This window comes from Bubalus kerabau, chromosome X (assembly GCF_029407905.1).
Source record: "Bubalus kerabau isolate K-KA32 ecotype Philippines breed swamp buffalo chromosome X, PCC_UOA_SB_1v2, whole genome shotgun sequence".
Taxonomy (NCBI): domain Eukaryota; kingdom Metazoa; phylum Chordata; class Mammalia; order Artiodactyla; family Bovidae; genus Bubalus; species Bubalus kerabau.
Window position 1 is genome coordinate 156,211,698 of NC_073647.1, and position 21,137 is coordinate 156,232,834.

General features: G+C 37.5%; 1 protein-coding gene across 6 annotated transcripts in view; it reads left to right on the forward strand.

Moving 5' to 3' along the window:
• Positions 1 to 21,137, forward strand: part of CDKL5 (cyclin dependent kinase like 5) — a 182,121-nt gene that overhangs the window by 50,170 nt on the left and 110,814 nt on the right. For all 6 annotated transcript variants that reach the window (XM_055565127.1, XM_055565131.1, XM_055565132.1 and 3 more), the window contains 2 exons: positions 13,976 to 14,205; positions 16,690 to 16,724. In XM_055565127.1, the coding sequence (XP_055421102.1) occupies positions 14,142 to 14,205; positions 16,690 to 16,724 (99 nt within the window). In that variant the 5' untranslated portion in view covers positions 13,976 to 14,141. The remainder of the gene's footprint in view (positions 1 to 13,975; positions 14,206 to 16,689; positions 16,725 to 21,137) is intronic.

Sequence of the window (21,137 nt, forward strand, 5' to 3'; positions counted from 1 at the left end):
TCAGAGCCCAAGTGCCAAACCAAGAAGTTACCTTTGATTTCTTTTTCCCTCACTTCCCCTCTCTAATCCATTCCCAGCTGTATTGGCTTCCTATCCAAATATATCCTGAATCTATCCATCTGGCTTCATGGGTACCTATTTATAGTCCATCCCACCTTTATCCTTTCACCTGGGTGGTTGCAGTGGCTCCCTAGTTGTTATAGCCCCAAATTGATAGCTCCCTTTTGAGGCACAGAGCCTTTCTCTACTCTGTAGCTTGTGTGATCTTTCCAAAATGAAAATCATCTGATTGTCATTCTACCCCCAAACCCACCTCCCATTCTTGTTCAAAACCCTCCAGTGACTCCATCTCATGATAAAGAAAACTACTTAAACTACTTGCTCTTTTTCCAGCCTCACCTTGTACTGGGTTATTAACCACCCCACCCTTGCTATCTTTTCTGTCTGCCATGTTCCTTCCTCAGTTGGGATTTTTGCATAAATCATCCCTCCTCTGTAAGTTTATGTCTGATTGTCCTGGCGATCTCGGCTCACTGAAACTTTTCTTTGGAAAAGCCAATCCTCCATAATTAGGTAGAAAAACTTGTACAAGCCCTTGTAGAGCTTATATGTCTTTTTCATAGCACTTATATTTGCAATTTACACTTACTGTGTGATTCTTTGATAAACTCCCTGAAATAAAGGGTTTTGTTTATTTTCTTTACCAATATGTTCTCAGTGTCTGTCATTGTGCCTGACATATAGTTAACTCTCAAGACATATTGAATGATTGCTTACTTTTAAGTTCTCAGCTTTGGAGTTTGAAGAATATATTGATTTACCCTTTCTGAAAAAATATGACTATATTTGTTCTAGGTCAGTCTTTGTTCTCTTTTTTTCCCTGTGGCTTTCCCAAGACCACTGAGGTTCACAGTCTGAACTCCAAAGTCTTAAAGCATTTCAGATATGAAATGTACCTAGGCCAATGGTCGTGAATTCTTTTAAAGTCCATAGGTATTCTTCAACGGTTTTGGCTTTCAGTTCCTTCTCTCTCTTTTTTTTTTTTTTCCATCTGGGAAAGAGAGTGTGTTTTGTCAGTTTGGTTGGTGAGGGGTTTTTGGTTGGTTTGTTTTTAATTTTGGGGGGGATTGTTTTCCAGTTGCTCAGTCATGTCTGACTCTGCAACCCCATGGACTACAGCACACCAGGCTCCCCTGTCCTTCACTGTCTCTCCCAGTTTGCTTGAATTTATGTCCATTGGGTCAGTGATGCTATCTAACCAAATTGTCCTCTGCCGCCCCCTTCTCCTTTTGCCCTCAGTCTTTGCCAGCATCAGGATCTTTTCCAGTGAGTCTGCTCTTCCAATCAAGTGGCGAAAGGATTGGAGCTTCAGCTTCAGCATCAGTCCTTCCAATGAATATTCAGAGTTGATTTCCTTTAGGATTGACTGGTTTGATCTTACAGTCCAAGGGACTCTCAAGAGGCTGCTGCTGCTGCTGCTGCTAAGTCGCTTCAGTCGTGTCCGACTCTGTGTGACCCCATAGACGGCAGCCCACCAGGCTCCCCCGTCCTTGGGATTCTCCAGGCAATAACACTGGAGTGGGTTGCCATTTTCTTCTCCAATGCATGAAAGTGAAAAGTGAAAGTGAAGTCGCTCAGTCGTGTCTGACTCTTCGTGACCCCAAGGACTGCAGCCTACCAGGCTCCTCTGCCCATGGGATTATCCGGGCAAGAGTACTGGAGTGGGTTGCCCTTGCCTTCTCCACAAGAGGCTTCTCCAGCACTGCAATTCCAAAGCACCAGTTCTTCAGTGTTCAGACATTTTTATGGTCCAACTTTCACATCCGTACATGACTACAGTAAAACCATAGCTTTGGCTTATATGGTGCTTTGTCAACCAAGTGATGTCTCTGCTTTTTAAAACACTGTCTAGGTTTGTCATAGCTTTCCTTCCAAGGAGCGAGTGTCTTAATTTCATGGCTGCAGTCACCATCCACAGTGCTTTTGGAGCTCAAGAAAATAAAATCTGTCACTGTTACCACTTTTTCCCCTTCTCTTTGTCATTAAGTGATGGGACCAGATGCCATGATCTTAGTTTTTTGAATGTTGAATTTTAAGCCAGCCTTTTCACTTTCCTCTTTTACCTTCATCAAGAGTCTCTTTAGTTCCTCTTTGTTTTCTGCCATTAGAGTGGTATCATCTGCATATCTGAAGTTGTTGATATTTCTCCTGGCAGTCTTGATTCCAGCTTGTGATTCATCCAGCCTGGCATTTCACATGATTATAGTAGTAGAGGACAATAACAGACCACATTTTCTGATCCACATCAACACAGTAAAATGGTTCTCAACTTCTGTAAGTTTGTTCTAAATTCAGTTGTTTAAAATTTAGAGATCAGAACAAGTTACCCCATAAAAACCATGTTAAAATTGATACATTTTCATGCAAGGGCTTTCAAAACCTTTTAAACCAATAGTGTTTCTTAAACAGTACAATGTTAGTGTGAACTCTGAATTTCTCTGATCCCAGTTTAGTTCTTTTTTTAAAATCTGAACCTTGAGGTCCCCAGATTCTCAGGAAGGGCTGGGAGTTTAACAGGTTTGGCAGTACTAGGAGAAATATCAGGTAACTGGGTAAGAGATACATTGACTTGGCACTGGATTCCCTAACTTGTGGAAAGACCCTAAGGGTAAAGGGGAGGCAAGATACATGTTTCACAATTGGAAATTTTTATTCTATTAAACCATGTGTATATTGCTCATGATAGTCAAATATCAGTTTGATTTAATTATGAGAACTGAATTACAGAGAATGGATTGATAGATCAGATTACTCTTCACTATTGGAGGAATAAAGTAAAATGAAGATCCTATTAATTGTGTCAGATGGTCCTATTTAGGAAGAAAACTAAGTAGGAGTGCATTATCTATTTACCTATAGTCAATATGGAGAATTCTCTGTAAGAGAGTAGGATGCTTTTTCATAAGGGTGTGCTTTCCACGGAAATGATTTCTTTCCATACATGGATCATGAGTTTCAAATTTCAAACCATTTGAACTCTCTTATTATAGCAGAAGTTTTGTTGTGTACCACATCCATTCCTGTCCAATTTCAGTGACAAAATGATTCTCTCATTTGTATGTATAAAAACAATGCCAGAAATGAAAACAAAACTCATGATTCATCTGATTTTGTACTTTCTTTCAGAAGAAGAAAAGACCCATTGAGATGAAGATTATAATTTCAGCAACAAAGGAAACATTTAAGGCTCAAGCAGCCCTTAAATTCAATACTAGTAATATATGAAATAAATTATAAGCCTTACATTTCTCTCAGTTCTTGTAGGTACATACTTGCCAATGCAGAGACAAGATTGCTTAATTTTAGGTGTATTTCTTAGTTCAAGATGGGGGTTTAGTCACTTAGTTGTGTCCGACTTTGCTACCCCATGGACTGTATCCTGCCAGGCTTCTCTGTCCATGGGATTTCCCAGGCAAGAATACTGGAGTGGGTTGCCAGTTCCTTCTCCAGGGGATCTTCCCAACACAGGAATTGAACCCGGGTCTCTTGCCTTGCAGGCAGGTTCTTTACCAACTGAGCTAAAGACAAATACACTTTAAAAATCAATCTGTACACATGTATACCTGTGGCGGATTCATTTTGATGTTTGGCAAAACTAATACAATTATGTAAAGTTTAAAAAAAAAATCATTCTGTTATTTACAAAATTAATAGTAATGAAAAGCTCAAACAATTTTTGAGAGATTCTTACAATCTTTTTATTGGAAGGGACCTTAGAGGACATCTAATTTAGTACATGACTCTTGTACATGACTCTTCTCTAGCATGGCCAGGCTAAACTGCTTCCAGTGACCTCTTCCTGCCCCCTGCAGGTCCCCTGCCAGTCTTCTGTGCTTTGGACTACAGAGCTTCTCTGTTTCTTGAATTTATCAAGCTCTCTAAGACTCTGTGACTTCCCTGGTGGCTCAGACGGTAAAGCGTCTGCCTACAATGCCAGAGACCTGGGTTCGATTCCTGGGTCAGGAAGATCCCCCGGAGAAGGAAATGGCAACCCACTCCAGTATTCTCGCCTGGGAAATCCCATGGACAGAGGAGCCTGGCAGGCTACGTCCGTGGAGAAGCAAAGAGTCAGGCATGACTGAGTGGCTTCACATCACTTCAGGACTCTGTATTGCCTTGAACGCTCTTCTCACATCCCTGTTCCCATGACTTGCTTCTTGACATTAAGCAGATTTCAGTGAAATTTCACCTCCCCATATAGGCCTTTCCCAGACTACCTTATCTACCTGCCCACCCCCCTGCCCCTTTCAATCTCCAAAACTCTCTACCATATGACTGTTTTCTTTCCTTCATAATAATTGTCACTATCTGGAATGATCAAATTTGTTTGTTTATTGTCTGTCTTCCTTAGTGTCTCCATGGGAGCAGGGGCTGTGTTTGTCTCCTGAAGCATCTCTGCTGGGCTGGCCCAGTGTAGGTGTCTGACAGATATTTATAGAATGAATAACCATCAATGGTTCATCATTGTCCAAATCACTACTGCACTGATATGTCTGCTTTTTACCACTTTACTACCACTGTTATTCCCCCTGAAATAACCCAAATCACCTGCTTGATTCCCTCTTTTTTAAAGGGTTTTCACACATTGGGATGCCAATCATCTCTCATTGAGGCGTATCTTGTCCAGTTTCCTCACCAGCTCCTCATCTGGCATGATTTTGGAGTGTGGTCATCATCCAGATTATCTGTCACTGGGAGTTTTGGGTTTTGCTGTTGATACCCAACACTAGACACATGGGATCATATGGAGTCTGGAGAGAGATAGTTCAATTAAACTTTTTTTTTGATTGATGTAATATTGAAGTGCTCTATGTTTGATAAAAATTATCTTTTGCCTCCATATAAATGCCATGAAACTATGTATGATGTCATTATCAGAATTATTTTTGACTTGTTAAAACCTTGTTTTATTGTGAAATACAACACAGAAGTAGGTAAAACAAATTTACACTCTAATGTATATTTAGCTATCACTCAAGTCAAGAAATAGAATATTACCAGTGTCCCAGAAAGCCCTCTTATGTTATCAATCTCAACTCCTCCCTGGAGCTAATTAATATCCTCATTTTTAAAAGAAACACTTTCTTGATTACTTATTTTTTTAATAGATTTACCACTTATATATGCATATCTAGCCAATATAGTTTGTAATTCAGCTTTACCTATTATAAAACTATGTATAAAGGAAATCAAGATTGCTCTGAGAAATATCAACAACCTCGGATATAGAGATGATGCCACTCTAATGGCAGAAAGCAAGGAAGAACTAAAGAGCCTCTTGATACAGGTGAAAGAGAAGAGTGAAAAAGCTGGCTTAAAACTCAACATTCAAAAATCTAAGATCATGGCATGCAGTCCCATCACTTCATGGTAAATAGAAGGGGAAAAGTAGAAGAAATGACAGATTTTATTTACTTGGGCTCCAAAATCACTGGGGACAGTGACTGCTGCCATGAAATAAGAAGACACTTGCTCCTTGGAAGGAAAGCTATGACAAACCTAGACAGTATTAAAAAGCAGACAGATCACTTTGACGACAGAGGTCCATATAGTTAAACCTATGGTTTTTCTGTAGTCATGTACAGATGTAAGAGCTGGCCCATAAGAAAGGCTGAGTGCCGAAGAGTTGATGCTTTTGAACTTTAGTGTTAGAGAAGACTCTTGAGAGGCCTTTGCACTGCAAGGAGTCAAACCAGTCCATCCTAAAGGAAATCAACCATGAATATTCACTGGAAGGACTGATGCTAAAGCTGAAGCTCCAATCCTTTGGCCACCTGATGTGAAGAGCCCACTCACTGGAAAAGACCCTGATGCTGGGAAAGATTGAGGGCAAAAGGGGAAGGGGGTGGCAGAGGATGAGATGGTTAGATAGCATAACCAACTCAATGGACATGAATTTGAGGAAACTAAGAGATAGTGAAGGACAGGGGAGCCTGGTGTGCTGCAGTCCACGGGGTTGCAAAGAGTTGGACAGACTGAGTGACTTAACAACAGCAACAACACTACAAGCTTAGTTGCTTAAAACAGAACCCGTATATTACCTCACAGTTCAGTAGATCAGAAGACTGGGATGGTATGGCTGGGTTCTTTGCTTAAGGTAATACTGATATAAAGCTAGAGTTTAGTGTGTTGACCGGGGCTGAGTTCTCATTTGTCCTTGATTAGTTACAAAGTTCGGAGAAGCCGATGGCACCCCACTCCAGTACTCTTGCCTGGAGAATCCCATGGACAGAGGAGCCTGGTAGCTGTAGTCCATGGGGTCGCTAAGAGTCGGACACAACTGAGCGACTTCACTTTCACTTTTCACTTTCACGCATTGGAGAAGGAAGTGGCAACCCACTCCAGTGTTCTTGCCTGGAGAATCCCAGGGACGGGGGAGCCTGGTGGGCTGCTGTCTGTGGGGTTGCACAGAGTCGGACACGACTGAAGCGACTTAGCTGCAGCAGCAGCAGCAGCACTTACAAAGTTAATTTCTGAGATCCAGCTCTTTTTGATCTCTCTATTTTTGTGTGTTTTCTATTTCATGAACTTCTGCCCTTATTTCTTTCTTTATATTTTCTTTGGATTTATTTTACTGTTCTTAAAAAAAAACACAACATCTTGAGATTGATTCTTAGTTTATTTTTTTATATTTTGTGATATATGCATTTATAAGGCTTTTGATTACCTCCCTAAGCATTGTTTTAATTTCTCATGAATTTGTATTTTTATTTTTAAATGTTTATTATGATTTCTTCTTTGACATGAATTACTTTAAGAATGTTATTTATTGATTTCTAAACATATGAATGAAAAGTGAAAGTGTTAGTCACTCCGTCATATCTGACTCTGAAACTTTACCCCCTGTAGCCCGCCAGGCTCCTCTATCCATGGTCTTCTCCAGGCAAGAATACTGGAGTGGGTAGCCATTACCTTCCCCAGGGGATTTTCTGGACTCAGGGATTGAATCTGGGTCTCCTGCATTTCAGGTGGATTCTTTACTGTCTGAGCAAACATATGAATATTTCTTAATTATTTCTTTTGTGACTAATTTGTTGCATACTTGCATTGTGGAGAGAGAACATCCTCGGACTAAATCCTTGTAATTTGCTTTGAATTGCACTTCAGCCTAGCACATTATCAGTTTTTATAAATGTTCTGTGTATGCTTGGGGGAAGAAAGATATTCTACAGTTCTTTTCATTTGTTTAAGTTTTAAAAACGAAAGTATTATGTATACTTTTTATGCTGTCTGTGTTGAGTTCCCTTAGTAGTATTCTGTTTTCCAGTTCTGGAATTCTAATTTCTTTTCCCAGTTTGTTCTTCTACCTTGTGGACCTCCCAGTTCTGTCAAAAAACCCTTGGGTTTTTATTCATTCAACTCTATAGTTGTCTCATAATCTAGGTCTGATAATCCTGATATTATAAATTTTTCTGGGGCATTTTCTGTTTTGGTCATTTCTGTTCTTGTTAATGTTATGTGTATCTTGTTATCTTTGATTATGTATTGCATAAGCTAAACAAGAAATTATATCTGTAGCAATATTATGATGGCTGTGTTCTTTCTACCCTCCTGCCAACTCCCCCCACACCCTGCACCTACCACCTGCTGCTTCCCCTTTCAACCAGATAACTGTGGGCACTAACCATCTGAATGTGGGACCACCTCAATCCAAGGGACACTTAGAGGTTTATTTAGGTCACTCAAGTGACATAAAGCTATCATTCAGGTTTGTTCTGGGACTGATTTCTTTCTGGTTTCCTTTATCCTAAGAGTATAGCTCTTGGGGTTTCAGCTTCAAGTGAGTGATGCTTATTGTACTTTCTTATTTTGAAACACTTTTACCTTTGACCTTCTTGCCCCTAGATTATGAGTTTCAAGAGCAAGCCTGTTTTTCTCCCTATTTTTCTGAATCTTCCTTCAAGTGTCTGTGAGCTAAAATTGTTTTGGGTGATTTGGATTACCTCGCTGAGTTCTATTCCTTTGCCTTGATATCAGCCAGGTAATTCTTCATAACCTTCAGTCTTGGGGATTTTTACGCTGTTCTTTAGAAATACTCCCTCCAGCATTTGTATTTGTTCTCAAAGGGACATTCATCCAAGTTATTTAGTTACTTGAAGCTGAAGTGTCTGAGTTTTTAAGGCCTTGAAAAATTAATCAGTATTATTCATATAAAATTGTAGTTAAATCCAATTTGGCTTTAAGTTTTTCCCTCAATTTGAATTCAGTTCAGTTCAGTTGCTCAGTCATGTCCGACTCTTTGTTACCCCATGGACTGCAGCATGCCAGGCTTCCCTGTCCATCACCAACTCCTGGAGCTTACTCAAACTCGTGTCCATCGAGTTGGTGATGCCACTCAACCATCTCATCCTCTGTGGTCCCCTTCTCCTCCCGCCTTCAGTCTTTTCCAGCATCAGAGTCTTTTCCATTGAGTTAGTTCTTCGCATCAGGTGGCCAAAACATTGGGGTTTCAGCTTCAGCATCAGGCCTTCCAGTGAATATTCAGGACTGATTTCCCTTAGAATGGACTGGTTGGATTTCCTTGCAGTCCAAGGGACTCTCAAGAGTCTTCTCCAACACCACAGTTCAAAAGCATCAATTCTTTGGCGCTCAGCTTTCTTTATAGTCCAACTCTCACATCCATATGTGACTACGGGAAAAACCATAGCTTTGACTAGATGGACCTTTGTTGGTAAAGTAATGTCTCTGCTTTTTAATATGCTGTCTAGGTTGGTCATAGCTTTTCTTCCAAGGAGCAAGTGTCTTTTAATTTCATGGCTGCAGTCACCATCTGCAGTGATTTTGGAGCCCAAGAAAATAAAGTTTCTCACTGTTTCCATTGTTTCCCCATCTATTTGTTATGAAGTGATGGGACTGGATGCCATGATCTTCATTTTCTGAATGTTGAGCTTTAAGCCAACTTTTTCACTCTTCTCTTTCACTTTCATTAAGAGGCTCGTTAGTTCTTTGCTTTCTGCCATAAGGGTGGTGTCATCTGCATATCTGAGGTTATTGATATTTCTCCCAGCAATCTTGATTCCAGCTTGTCCTTCATCCACTCTGGCATTTTGCATGATATACTCTGTATAGAAGTTAAATAAGCAAGGTGACAATATACAGTCTTGATGTACTCCTTTCCCAATTTTGAACCAGTCTGTCATTCCATGTCCAGTTCTAACTGTTTCTTCTTGACCTGCATACAGATTTCTCAGGAGGCAGGTCAGGTGGTCGGGTATTCCCATCTCTTTAAGAATTTTCCACAGTTTGTTGTGATCCACACAGTCAAAGGCTTTGGCATAGTCAATAAAGCAGAAGTAGATGTTTTTCTGGAACTCTCTTGCTTTTTCTATGATCCAGCAAATATTGCCAATTTGATCTCTGGTTCCTCTGCCTTTTCTAAATCCAGCTTGAACATGTGGATAAATTTGAAAACTGGTAGTTAAAAGACTGTTCTTGACACCTGTGTTACATATTTACTCACACATTTAAATTCTGATTCTCAGGGTTTACATTACTTGATTTGCGTAGAGAATAGATGGGACCAAATGTTCTTTATATATACTTAACATATAGAACTTTTGTGGGTGCTGAGTCTTCTTAATAGGAATGACTTAATTTTTATCCCTAGTTTCCTTTAAAATGAGCTGTACCATTCTTGACAGAGAGGGGAATATTTATTGTTTCCTGGGTGTTCTTCCAAATCAGCCGTAGAAAAGAATGATTCATTCTCAGAAACACTCTGCACATCTTTTACCTGGAAAGTGACTGACTTAGATCTTCATATGTTGGCTCCTTCCTGTTAGTGATATTCCACTTCAAATGTCACCTTTGTAGAGGGGGCTCTTTGAGTAATCGCTCCTTGTTTCTCCTTTCATAACATGTATCATTATCTGATGATAATCTTGCATTTTTTCCTCCCTCAGTAAAATGTGAAGCACCATGAGGGCAAGGATTTTGCCTATCTTGTTCACAACTGTCTCATGTCTTATTTACTCTTTCTCTGAATCATGTTAGGCAGTCAGTAGTTTTTTTGTTTAATAAATAAATGAATAGAACAAATGTTTATTTCTTGAAAATATTTGAAATTGTGACATCATTTTCTCTAAATGTCACAGTCATCCTTTAAAAATGTGTGATTCCATTGAATTAAAGTTGTTTTCTAAAATAAGTGTTGTGTTTGCTTTTTCTTGCCTTTTTTCAAAAACGATTTTGGTAAATATTGAATGAAAAGTCAGACAATAAAAAATCTGATCTAAAGTGTTAGAGTGACAAATATTTAGCATTAGGGACCACTGTGACTTTGTTATGTATTGAGCTGGAAGGAGGTCAATGTGACTAGAGTGGAACAATCAAGGGGAAGAAGAGTCAGAGATGACATCAGAGGAGAGGAGATTAAGACCTGATGGCTTATGTGGCCTTTGACTTTTACTCTTAATGATATGGGAGGCCACTGGAGGATTTTGAGCAGAGAAGTAACATAGAGGTGAGTGTGGACTATAGGGATGTTAAAGTGTGGCCTACTTCCAAGCTCTCATGTCAGTTCCACTGGCTATTTTGTCTCTCTCTGCCAAGGCCACCCTGTCTTAATTTTTATAGCTCAGTTCTAATTCTCAGTATATTTGGTAGAGAGTATCTTGCCAGATCCTCCTCTCAAGGCTGAGCCTTCTTATTTTTCTTATTTGGAAGAGTGTTGGCTGTACTTGGAATTCTGCGCTTCCATATATATTTTAGAATGAGCTTACTGTAATTCCTCAGAAAACTCTCTTGGGATTCTGATTGAAATTGCATTGCCTGTATAGATTAATATAGAGATAATTGATATCCTTTAGCCTTAAAATTGGAAAAACTTCATTGATCTAGGTCATCTTTAATGAGTTTGAATAAACTTTACATATATATACACACAAGTACACACATATATGTGATATATATATGCTCATGTATATGTGTGTATATATATACACACGTATATATGTATGTGTATATACATGTATACATATGTATATATGTATATACACATATATATGTATACATATGTATATTGAATAGAGGTCTTAAGTATCATTTTTGTTAAGTCCTAAGTGTCTTTTTTGTTGTAAAGATGATTTTTAAAAATTACATTTTCTGTTTCTTTTTGATGTATCAACAAATACAGTTGATATTTGTATACTGAGTTTATATTTAGCCTCATTAACACTTATAATTCTGATAATTTTTAGATTCCTTTGCATTTTCTATATAAACAATAATATCTGTAAAATCTGGTTTTCTCTTTCCAGTCCTATATAGTTTATTCCTTTATTTATTTATTTTTTTACTTACTGAGCTGTCTGGGACCCACCAGGATAATGTTTAATAGTAATGTTAATAAGTATTAATAGCAGAATTTCTTTTCATGTTCTTAATTTTTAAAGGGGCTATATCTAAATATTCCACATTTAAGAATGATATTGTAGGTTTTTTCAGATACTTTTATCAAGATATGAACATTTAAAAGGCATTTAATTATGGACATATTTCTCTTTAGACTTACATTCCTACCATTAGGATATAAAACAGCCACTTTTTGTGTCAGTACTTTATATCACATAGGGTACTCAAATGTATTAAGTTTCAGATTTCATAAGCAGCAAAGAAAATTTCTTCCTTTTAAACCAATACTTTATGTTGATACAACTGTTCTTGTTAAAGATAGTATAGTTTTTTTTTTAAGCAAAAAAAATTTCAAAATAATTTCAGATTTAAAGTTGTAAAGATCATATAAAGAATTTCCTGTTTCATGGAGTCTTGATCCAGATCCCCCAAATGTAAACATTTTATAATATTTACTTTATCATTCTTTCTGTTTCTCTTTCTCTATATCTACATACATATTTTTTTTCTGAATTGGTTTAACTTGCAAATTATCTCTAAGAACTTTGATATTCTCCTTTTATTTTTTTTCTATTAAACTTTTTATTAGACTGTTCTAGAGATTTAGGCTGTGCCTTATTTATTTTATCAAAATTTAATTGACATATAACATTGGTTCCAAGTGTACAACACAATGATTTCATATTTGTATATATTACAAAATGATCACATAAGTCTGCTTACCGTCCATCACCACACATAGTTATGTATTCTTTCTTGTGAAGAGCACTTAAGATTTACTCTTAGTGTAGTCGCTCAGTCGTGTCTGACTCTTTGTGACCCCATGGACTGTAGGCCACTAGGCTCCTCTGTCCATTGCATTCTCCAGACAAGAATACTGGAGTGGGTTGCCATTTCCTTCTCCAGGGGATCTTTCCAACCCAGGGATTGGACCTGGGTCTTCTGCATCACAGGCAGATGCTTTACCCTCTGAGCCACCAGGGAAGCCCAAGATTTACTCTTAGCCACTTTCAAATATACAGTAGAGTATTATTAACTATAGTCACCATGTTGTACATTGCATCCCTAGGACTTGCTCATTTTATAACCAGAAATTTGTACCTTTGGATCACCACTCATCTTGTCATTTCTTAAGAGGATTGTTTTATGTAACCACCTTACTATTGTCAAAAAAAATTATAATTGATACAATATTATCTAATCTGTGGGCTTCCCTTGTGGCTCAGCTGGTAAAGAATTCGCCTGCAATGTGGGAGACCTGGCTTCCATCCCTGGGTTGGAAAGATCCCCTGCAGAAGGGAAAGGCTACCCACTGCAGTATTCTGGCCTGGAGAATTCCATGGAAATAGTCCATGGGGTCGCAAAGAGTCGGACACGACTGAGCAACTTTCACTTCACTATCTAATCTATAGACTTTTAAATTTTATCATTTACGCTTTATAGCAAAAAAATTTTTTTCTTGTCTAGCATCCAGTCCAAGATCATGCATTATATTTAGTTATCATGACTCTCAGTCTTCTTTTCTGGAACAGTTGCTTAGTCGTTTCTTATGTTTCATGACATAGACATTTTTAAAGAATACAGGCCAGTTATTGAGTAGAATATTCCTCAGTTTGGGCTTGTCTGTTGCTGCCTATGGTTAGATTCATGTTTTACCCTTTTGGAAGAATGTATGTGTATATGTACCCACTCCAGTGTTCTTGCCTGGAGAATCCCAGGGACGGGGGAGCCTGGTGGGCTGCCGTCTATGGGGTCGCACAGAGTCGGACACGACTGAAGTGACTTAGCATAGCATAGCATAGCATAGCATGTGTATATGTAATTTATGTACGCATTTATATCTATTTCTTTATCTCTCTATATTAATAACTGACCTTACATGATTAACTCTTAATTCCAAGCTTTCCCAATTTTCATATTTGTAACTTCCTTTTATGAGAATGAGACGAAACCCACATTATCCACAGTATGTTTACTTATTTGCTTAATTCTAGAATATACATAAAGAAGTTTCATATCTCTGTAAAAAATAACTGAGTATAATATTTGTTTATATTTCTTTAACTCAAGGAAAGTATGTAGTTAAAATACTGTTTTCAGAAATTGTGTGTGTGTGCTCACTCACTCAGTAATGTCTGAGTCTGGGACCCCATGGACTGTAGTCCACCAGAAGCCTCTGTCCATGGAATTCTGGCAAGAATACTGGAGTGGATTGCCATTTCCTCCTCCAGGGGATCTTCCCAACCCAGGAATCGAACTCACATCTCCTGCTTTGGCAGTGTATTCTTTACCACTAAGCCACCTGGGAATCCCTTTCAAAAGTTGCCTGGGGTTAATTCTTTTCCCTGCCCGGGCTTGTTCAGTGTAGTTAGAGTATTCATTTCAAATATAGTTAAGTACATTTTTTTGACTGTGTTTCATTTTGGGTACTTCCCTCCTATTATTGTTAGTAGTAGCATATAAAACAACATGGTTTTAAAAGAACTGTACAAAAAGATTTGGATAGGTTATTAGAGTACTGAGAAATAAAATTTATGACTTTTAATTGTGTTTGTTCTTTCAGGAAATCATTTAATAATTCACATTAGGACAAATATGTGAAAGTTCCTGCCAACCTGTGAATATTTCTTCCTTCGGACATTTTTTGTTCTACTTACTGTACAACTTTCTTAGAAGTTCTTTTTTGATGCCATGTTCTGTGGCTTACATCTAAAGAGGAGTTTGTCTTCATGAAGATTCCTAACATTGGTAATGTGATGAATAAATTTGAGATCCTTGGGGTTGTAGGTGAAGGTAAGTTTAACATTCTTTGAGGTTTTGACCAATGTGCAATTATATCTACCACCAAAAAAGTTATTAATTCAAATTCTATTATGTCAGCTAGGCTTATTTTGACTAACTCAAAATTTATATAAGTTAAATTTTACTTAATGCATGAGAAATAAATGAATAAATGACTTCTGTTTGTCAATGAGAATGACAAACCACGTTTTATAAATTCTGAGCCTCATGATTTGGTCATATTTTAACATCTCTGAAATCAGGATATATGTTACAATCAGTAGCATGTCATGGTTTAATTGGCAGAACTTTTTCTTTCCTAGTAGTACAGAAAATAATATTTATAATCAATGACATCATCAATTAGATAAAATATGGTAATTTGTTTTTTTATAAATCTTACTAATTTTTCCTTTTTTTGTAATTTTTGCTCTTAAAGATAACTTTATGGAGATTTTGATAAATGATTCTTTTAACAGTATAAGTTATTATAATTATGATTTCTTTATATCTTTAAAGCAATGTTACAAAAGTATTGGTATTTCAGAATTTTCAAGTATAGTTTGAATTTCAAAAGAAGTTTTACAATTTACGTATGTCAACAGCATAGTTGTTCTGGATTTTAATATTAAGTTGTTAAATCCTTTTCAAATAAGTAGAAACAATTAAAATATTGTGTAATCATTACATATTTGCTTCAAGGTCTGAAGTTTGAAGACAAAAAAGAATCCTTTCTTCACTTAGCTCCTTTTTGTCTTTTTCATTGGTATTCACTATGTAGATAAAATTCATTCTCAATGTCTTATTTACTATTAATTTTATAATACCTGATTTATTACTGTTTTTCAAAAATGTTACATAGACTTATGCTGTAAAAATACTCACTGGAGAAGGTCAGCTCCTTGGATGTAACAAAGTTGGAATGTTTCAGATTCTGGGCCTAAGTTTTTCTGTATCATGACCTTTTTCTTAGTATGCCTATAGGTGATCCTCTTCTCAGGGATTAGCTTAGATTAACTACAACTACCAGTTGTTATTGTTGTTTTTCAGTTGCTCAGTCATGTCTGACTCTTTGTAACCCTCTGGACTGCAGCACGCCAGGCTTCCCTGTCCTTCACCATCTCCTAGAGTTTGCTCAGACTCATGTCCATTGAGTTGATGATGCCATCCAACCATTTCATCCTCTGTCGTCCCCTTCTCCTCCTGCCCTAAATCTTTCCCATCCTCAGGGTCTACAACTACATACCAGACTAACATATAAATCAAAATATGTTAGTTTCAAGTTGTAGTCAGAACCATCATTGCTATTTTTTTTCCTTTGTAAACTACCTCAGATGCTTCTTGGCTATGAAATACATATACATTAAGGAAATTAAAAGCTGTTAAGCAAACTCTACATCCCTGCAGCCTAAACAGTGCATTTTCACCCCATAGAAAAACTAACATGGGCAGTTAAGTGAGGATTGGATGACTGCCTGGTGATTGTGGAGTTGAATTGGATGGCTATAATGGCTGGTTTCATCCTAACTGTGATAATAAGATTCATCCATCTCGACCAGTTGAAGGATACTTATTCTGGTTCCCCAGTTTCTGTTGCAGACACATTTTCCAATTTCATCTCCCTGAAGTCCTCTTCTCAGACGCAAACACAGGCTTTGCCTGTCTGTAAATGTCAATCATTTCTACCAACTTCAGTTATTGTATATTACATTTTGATTCTCCTAATTCGATTTTTTGACATTATAACTTTTGCCTCAATTTCCTTGCTGTCAACTCTGTGTTCTGGGTTTAAGGAAATAGTTTATTGGCTGATTAATAGGATAAGTAACCCAAAAGGTAGTGATGTGTCTCATTTGAAATATACCAAATAAAGTGGGAGTGCTTAGCTACAGATGGTCAGAGATCCTTGGACTACTTATGCTGGTGCCATTGAACTTAGTATTTATGGCAAAAATGTAGCAACTCCTACTAGTTATTAATTGGAATGCTGACGTGAGACCTGTACTATTTTGCGAGTCAGAGAAGACATTCTAGTATCCTAGAAGAGAATTTAATTGTCTCGTAGGAGAGAGAACATATTTGATAGGCTCCATGCTTGAGCCTACCCTTGTGAAACCATTAGCTTTTAAATTTTGAGTTCCCTAGAATCTTTTGAGATAATTTTAATTTACTCTTAAAGTTATTAGGTCCAAATTGCATCTCTAGAAATTTTTCAACGTCTGAAGTAAAAATTTTTCTTCAAAAGAGAAACATTAAAAAGTACATGCTTGTTGGGGAAATGAGTTGCTAATACTCTTGGTTTATAAAAAGTATATGATAAATATTCATGCTTTCTTTGTATATGGCTCATTCCATTATCACTGCAGAATATTGTCATTTTAGGAATCACTGTTATTCCATATTTTGATAGCCACTGTAAATATAATAGAACTTTGATTTCTCCAAGAGCTGTACTTTGTATACGTGTCCCTAATTGTTCACTTCTTTTTATTATAGGAGCCTATGGAGTTGTACTTAAATGCAGGCATAAGGCAAGTACATGGTTTTTAAAAAGAAAATATCTGTGTATGTTTAACATTTTTGAAACTAATGTAGTATTCTGTGCATGTGGGCATATAATTAAAAATGTCTGTCTATGATGATGGTGATACTTAAAGAAGAATTAATATGGAAACCTGAAAAAAGAGACTACTTTGGGTAAGCTTTATCATGATTAGATAGTCATTAGTTCTTTATACTCATGTGCTATTTTTTTCAACTGACCTATATATAGATGGAAAGCTGCCTAATGGGAAGAGAGAAAAGGTAGTAGAGAAGAAATCAAAGTAGTGGCAGATTTAATTTATGTCAAGAACTTAAGAGCAAGGAGGAGTTTCATGCAGTCAATATTTGTCTTGTAGAACCAATAATTTAAGATTGCTTATAGGGTCAGAATCCAGATTTTGAAGGGTGGTGGATGGGTGTTTGGTTATGAAATAGGGCTTGAAGTAATAGTGTATGATTATGACTCTTAGCTGTTGTTGGTCACTCTTGAACAGCCTTGAAGTGAATCTTATTATATAGATTATTTGACTATGGTTAATAATCACCAGTTATTCAGGGAGGTTATTTCAAGTTTACACAGGTGTTGCTGTATTGAGCAACACCTTTAACCTGGTGTTAAAGAGACTGCCTTTAACCTGGCAAGTGTTGAAGCTGTAACAATTTCAAACATTAGGTTAAATATTTTTCTATTATGGCATAGCTAGTCTGAATGTTAATATCTGGCCTCATACTATTTTGTGCATAATTTGTTAAGACCAAGGTTTAAATTTTTTTGGTATTTTATAGTGATATGATTCATGTTTGAGATGAGCTTAGCAGTTTAGTCTGAGCCATTTAAACTCTCAAATCTGTGACAACGCACATAAAAATGACATAATTTTTATGTTTGCTTTTTCTTTCCTACTGTACAGAATATTACTTAACATTTTGAATTTAAGGCTTCGTGACAACTGATGCATTTTGGATTTTACATCACATATCTCTTCAATTCAAAGAATTTTCTATTCTTGAAATTGGGTATTTGATTTATGTTATGTTGATAATAGTTATCTTAAGACCTCTGCCAGTAAATCTTAAAAAAATTTTTTTGAATACTATTGGCTCTTGATTCAGGATGACTAAGAATTTAAAATAATAAATATAGTCAAAATAAATTTAGCCCCTTAAATTTCTAATTAAGAAATATCACTGCAGTTTGAAATTAAACAAATAGAAAGCTGTCTAGTGAAGTGCTATGCTTTTAGGGAGGTGTGTTGAGTTAAATTTAGGAAGCTTTAAAAATATTCTTGGATAGATACTACTCAGGGTTATTAGTGTCCAAATTAAATTTGAGTCTTTCATGAACATAATACCCCTTTTTATATACTGTGGCTCTGTTGATACAACATAGCCAAGGGAAGCTTCAGTTCTTAGTCTTACTCCTTGAATTTTAAAACCCAGGGATTTCTGATACATAATGGCACATCTTCCAACAGTATTTTCTCTCAGTTGTTGCACTTCTTCCTGTGACCTTTCTCCCTATACTTTCATCTAGTTTACTCATTTGTTAAGACATGCTTGTTAACTGAACCTGGTTCTCATATGCACACTATTAGTGCTGGCAAGATGGACTCAGAGTGAGACTGGATGAGAACTAGTGTCACTGCTCTTAGGAAACCGCCTCTGAATGTGAGCTCTGATTCCTTTGTCCATGTGCAGGGCATTTTGAGCTCTAAGGATGAATAACCCATATTTTTCTTGCTCTTGTATGTCTTATGGTCTGTCTGAAGAGTTAGAAGAAGTGCATATTTTTTTAAAAAAACACACATGTGAGATTGCTGCAAATGAGATTGCATCTTAAAAAAAAAAATACTTCTTTTTACTGCCCCTCACTAAATGAGGGACTCATAGACCAGCTTTCTGAGTATTGTTCTTTCTTCCTTTCATGCACCAAAAAATATACCACTGGATGGAAAATTTGAAGCATAAATTAGTGTCTATCTCAGAGTAATTTCTAGAATTTGCAGTTGTTTCATCATTAGACTTGTTATAGTATACCCTTTTTTCAGCTATAATCAGTCTTTCACATCTTTCCCCGACTATCCAAAAATAGAAGATTTGATGCTTCTGATAAGATTTACCCTTTCAGATCAAACAAATGAATATCTATGAAATCTCACGGTATAGTTTTTTAAAAAAGGATATAAACCTCTGTTTGGTGCCTATTATGTGTAAAGTGATCATGCCCATATGTTTTCCATACTTTCAAAATTTTTAATAAAATGCTTATTAAAATGTATAAATCAGGTTGGTTGTGATTACACAGGTATGTATGATTGCTTGTGCATAAATTGGATCTCTTTTTGAGAAGCTTGGCTATGGTTGTATGTATAGTTAAATAATTTCTAGTGTATGGTGTATTTCAACAAGTATGAAAGAAAGTCACTGTTTTAATCTGTGTTCTGTTGCAAGAAATTTAGAGGTCATGTTTATAAACAGATATATCTTGTCTTTTGTGAACATAATATGATATTGGGCTTTTCCAGGCCAAAGATCAGTTCTTAATTTACTGAAATAAATGCTACCCAATTAAAAAAGAAAAATGTAATTGTACTCTCTTTTTGACAGCTTCTGTTATCTTTATATGAACACTCTTAGCAATGACTGTTCGGAGAAGGCTATGGCACCCCACTCCAGCACTCTTGCCTGGTGGGCCGCAGTCCATGGGGTCGCTAAGAGTCAGACAAGACTCAGTGACTTCACTTTCACTTTTCACTTTCCTGCATTGGAGAAGGCAATGGCAACCCACTCCAGTGTTCTTGCCTGGAGAATCCCAGGGACAGGGGAGCCTCGTGGGCTGCCGTCTATGGGGTCACGCAGAGTCGGACACGACTGAAGCGACTTAGCAGCAGCAGCAGCAATGACTGTTAAGCTGTTTATGGGGATTTATGATTTTACTTGCATTTGGAAAAAGTTCTGACTTGGACCTTTACCATACAAATGTGCATTGCTTATCTTCTTTTTATTTGTGTGTCTGCTTTAAAGTGCCCAAGAGAGGGGAGGCATGTTTTAGAGCACACTTTTCTTCACAGAAGCCCCAGGAGGTCACCTTCATAACAAAGTGGGGAGAATGGAATGGAGTTGAAATAGGGAGATGTGATTAGAACTTGAGGCAAGAGAGAGGATAGAGAGAGCTGGCTGCTACTGCTGCTAAGTTGCTTCAGTCGTGTCTGATTCTGTGCGACCCCATAGACGGCAGCCCACCAGGCTTCCACATCCCTGGGATTCTCCAGGCAAGGACACTGGAGTAGGTTGCCATTTCCTTCTCCAATACATGAAAGTGAAAAGTGAAAGTGAAGTTGCTCAGTCATGTCCGACTCTAGTGACCCCTTGGACTGCAGCCTACCAGGCTCCTCCGTCCACAGGATTTTCCAGGCAAAAGTACTGGAGTGGGGTGCCATTGCCTTCTCCCAGAGAGAGCTGGAGATTGATGCTAATCGAGTCTAGGACATGGAAGTGCTGATTCATGTAGTTCATTTCCTATGGCTGAAGTTGACTTGTGAGAAATTTTTGTTTGTTTTGAAGTAGTAGGTGTATATGCTCTTGAATAACTAGTTATAAAAGCTGTGAATAATCCAGTATTGGGGTACAGGCTGTAAGTATTAAATGATAAACTTGACTTAAATTAGAGAAAGTGAAAGTGAAGTCGCTAAGTCATGTCCCACTCTTTGTGACCCCATGGACTGTAGCCCACCAGGCTCCTCCATCCATGGAATTTTCTAGGCAAGGGTACTGGAGTGGGTTGCCATTTCCTTCTCCAGGGGATCTTCCTGACCCAGGGATCGAACCCGGGTCTCCCACACTGCAAGTAGACACTTTACCGTCTGAGCCACCAGGGAACCAAAAAGGAAAGACACTGAAGAGAGCTTTTGCAGAGTAGCGGGTCCTTGTGGAGGGATTAAAGGTGATCCCAAGGATTGGTGGTGAACTGGAAAAGCATTGGTATCGTTTTATCTGACTGGAAAACTTAGAAAGGGTGTATAAGTTTGAAGGGAAAGATGAGTTTGGCTTTCATAATAAAGAATAAAATGTCAGCAGAGTACCAAACCTAATATTAGTAAATACCACATATTGAGCATCTACCGTATGTGGTAGGCAGGCAATCTATTTGATGGTTTACATTTAATCCCCACAACCCCGACTCTCCATCCCTACTTTATAAATGAGAAAACTGAGTCAGAGAGAGGCTGTGTAATAGAGCTAAGATTATGCAGCTAATAAGTGGCAAAACTAGGGCTTGATCTGACTCCAGAAATGGCTTCCATGTGCCTGGGATGAAACTGAAATGATATGAACCTTCCAAGAGGGAGAGCAGAGCAGAGTGAAAGATGTGTTTAAATGATCTTACTGAAAGGAGAAGG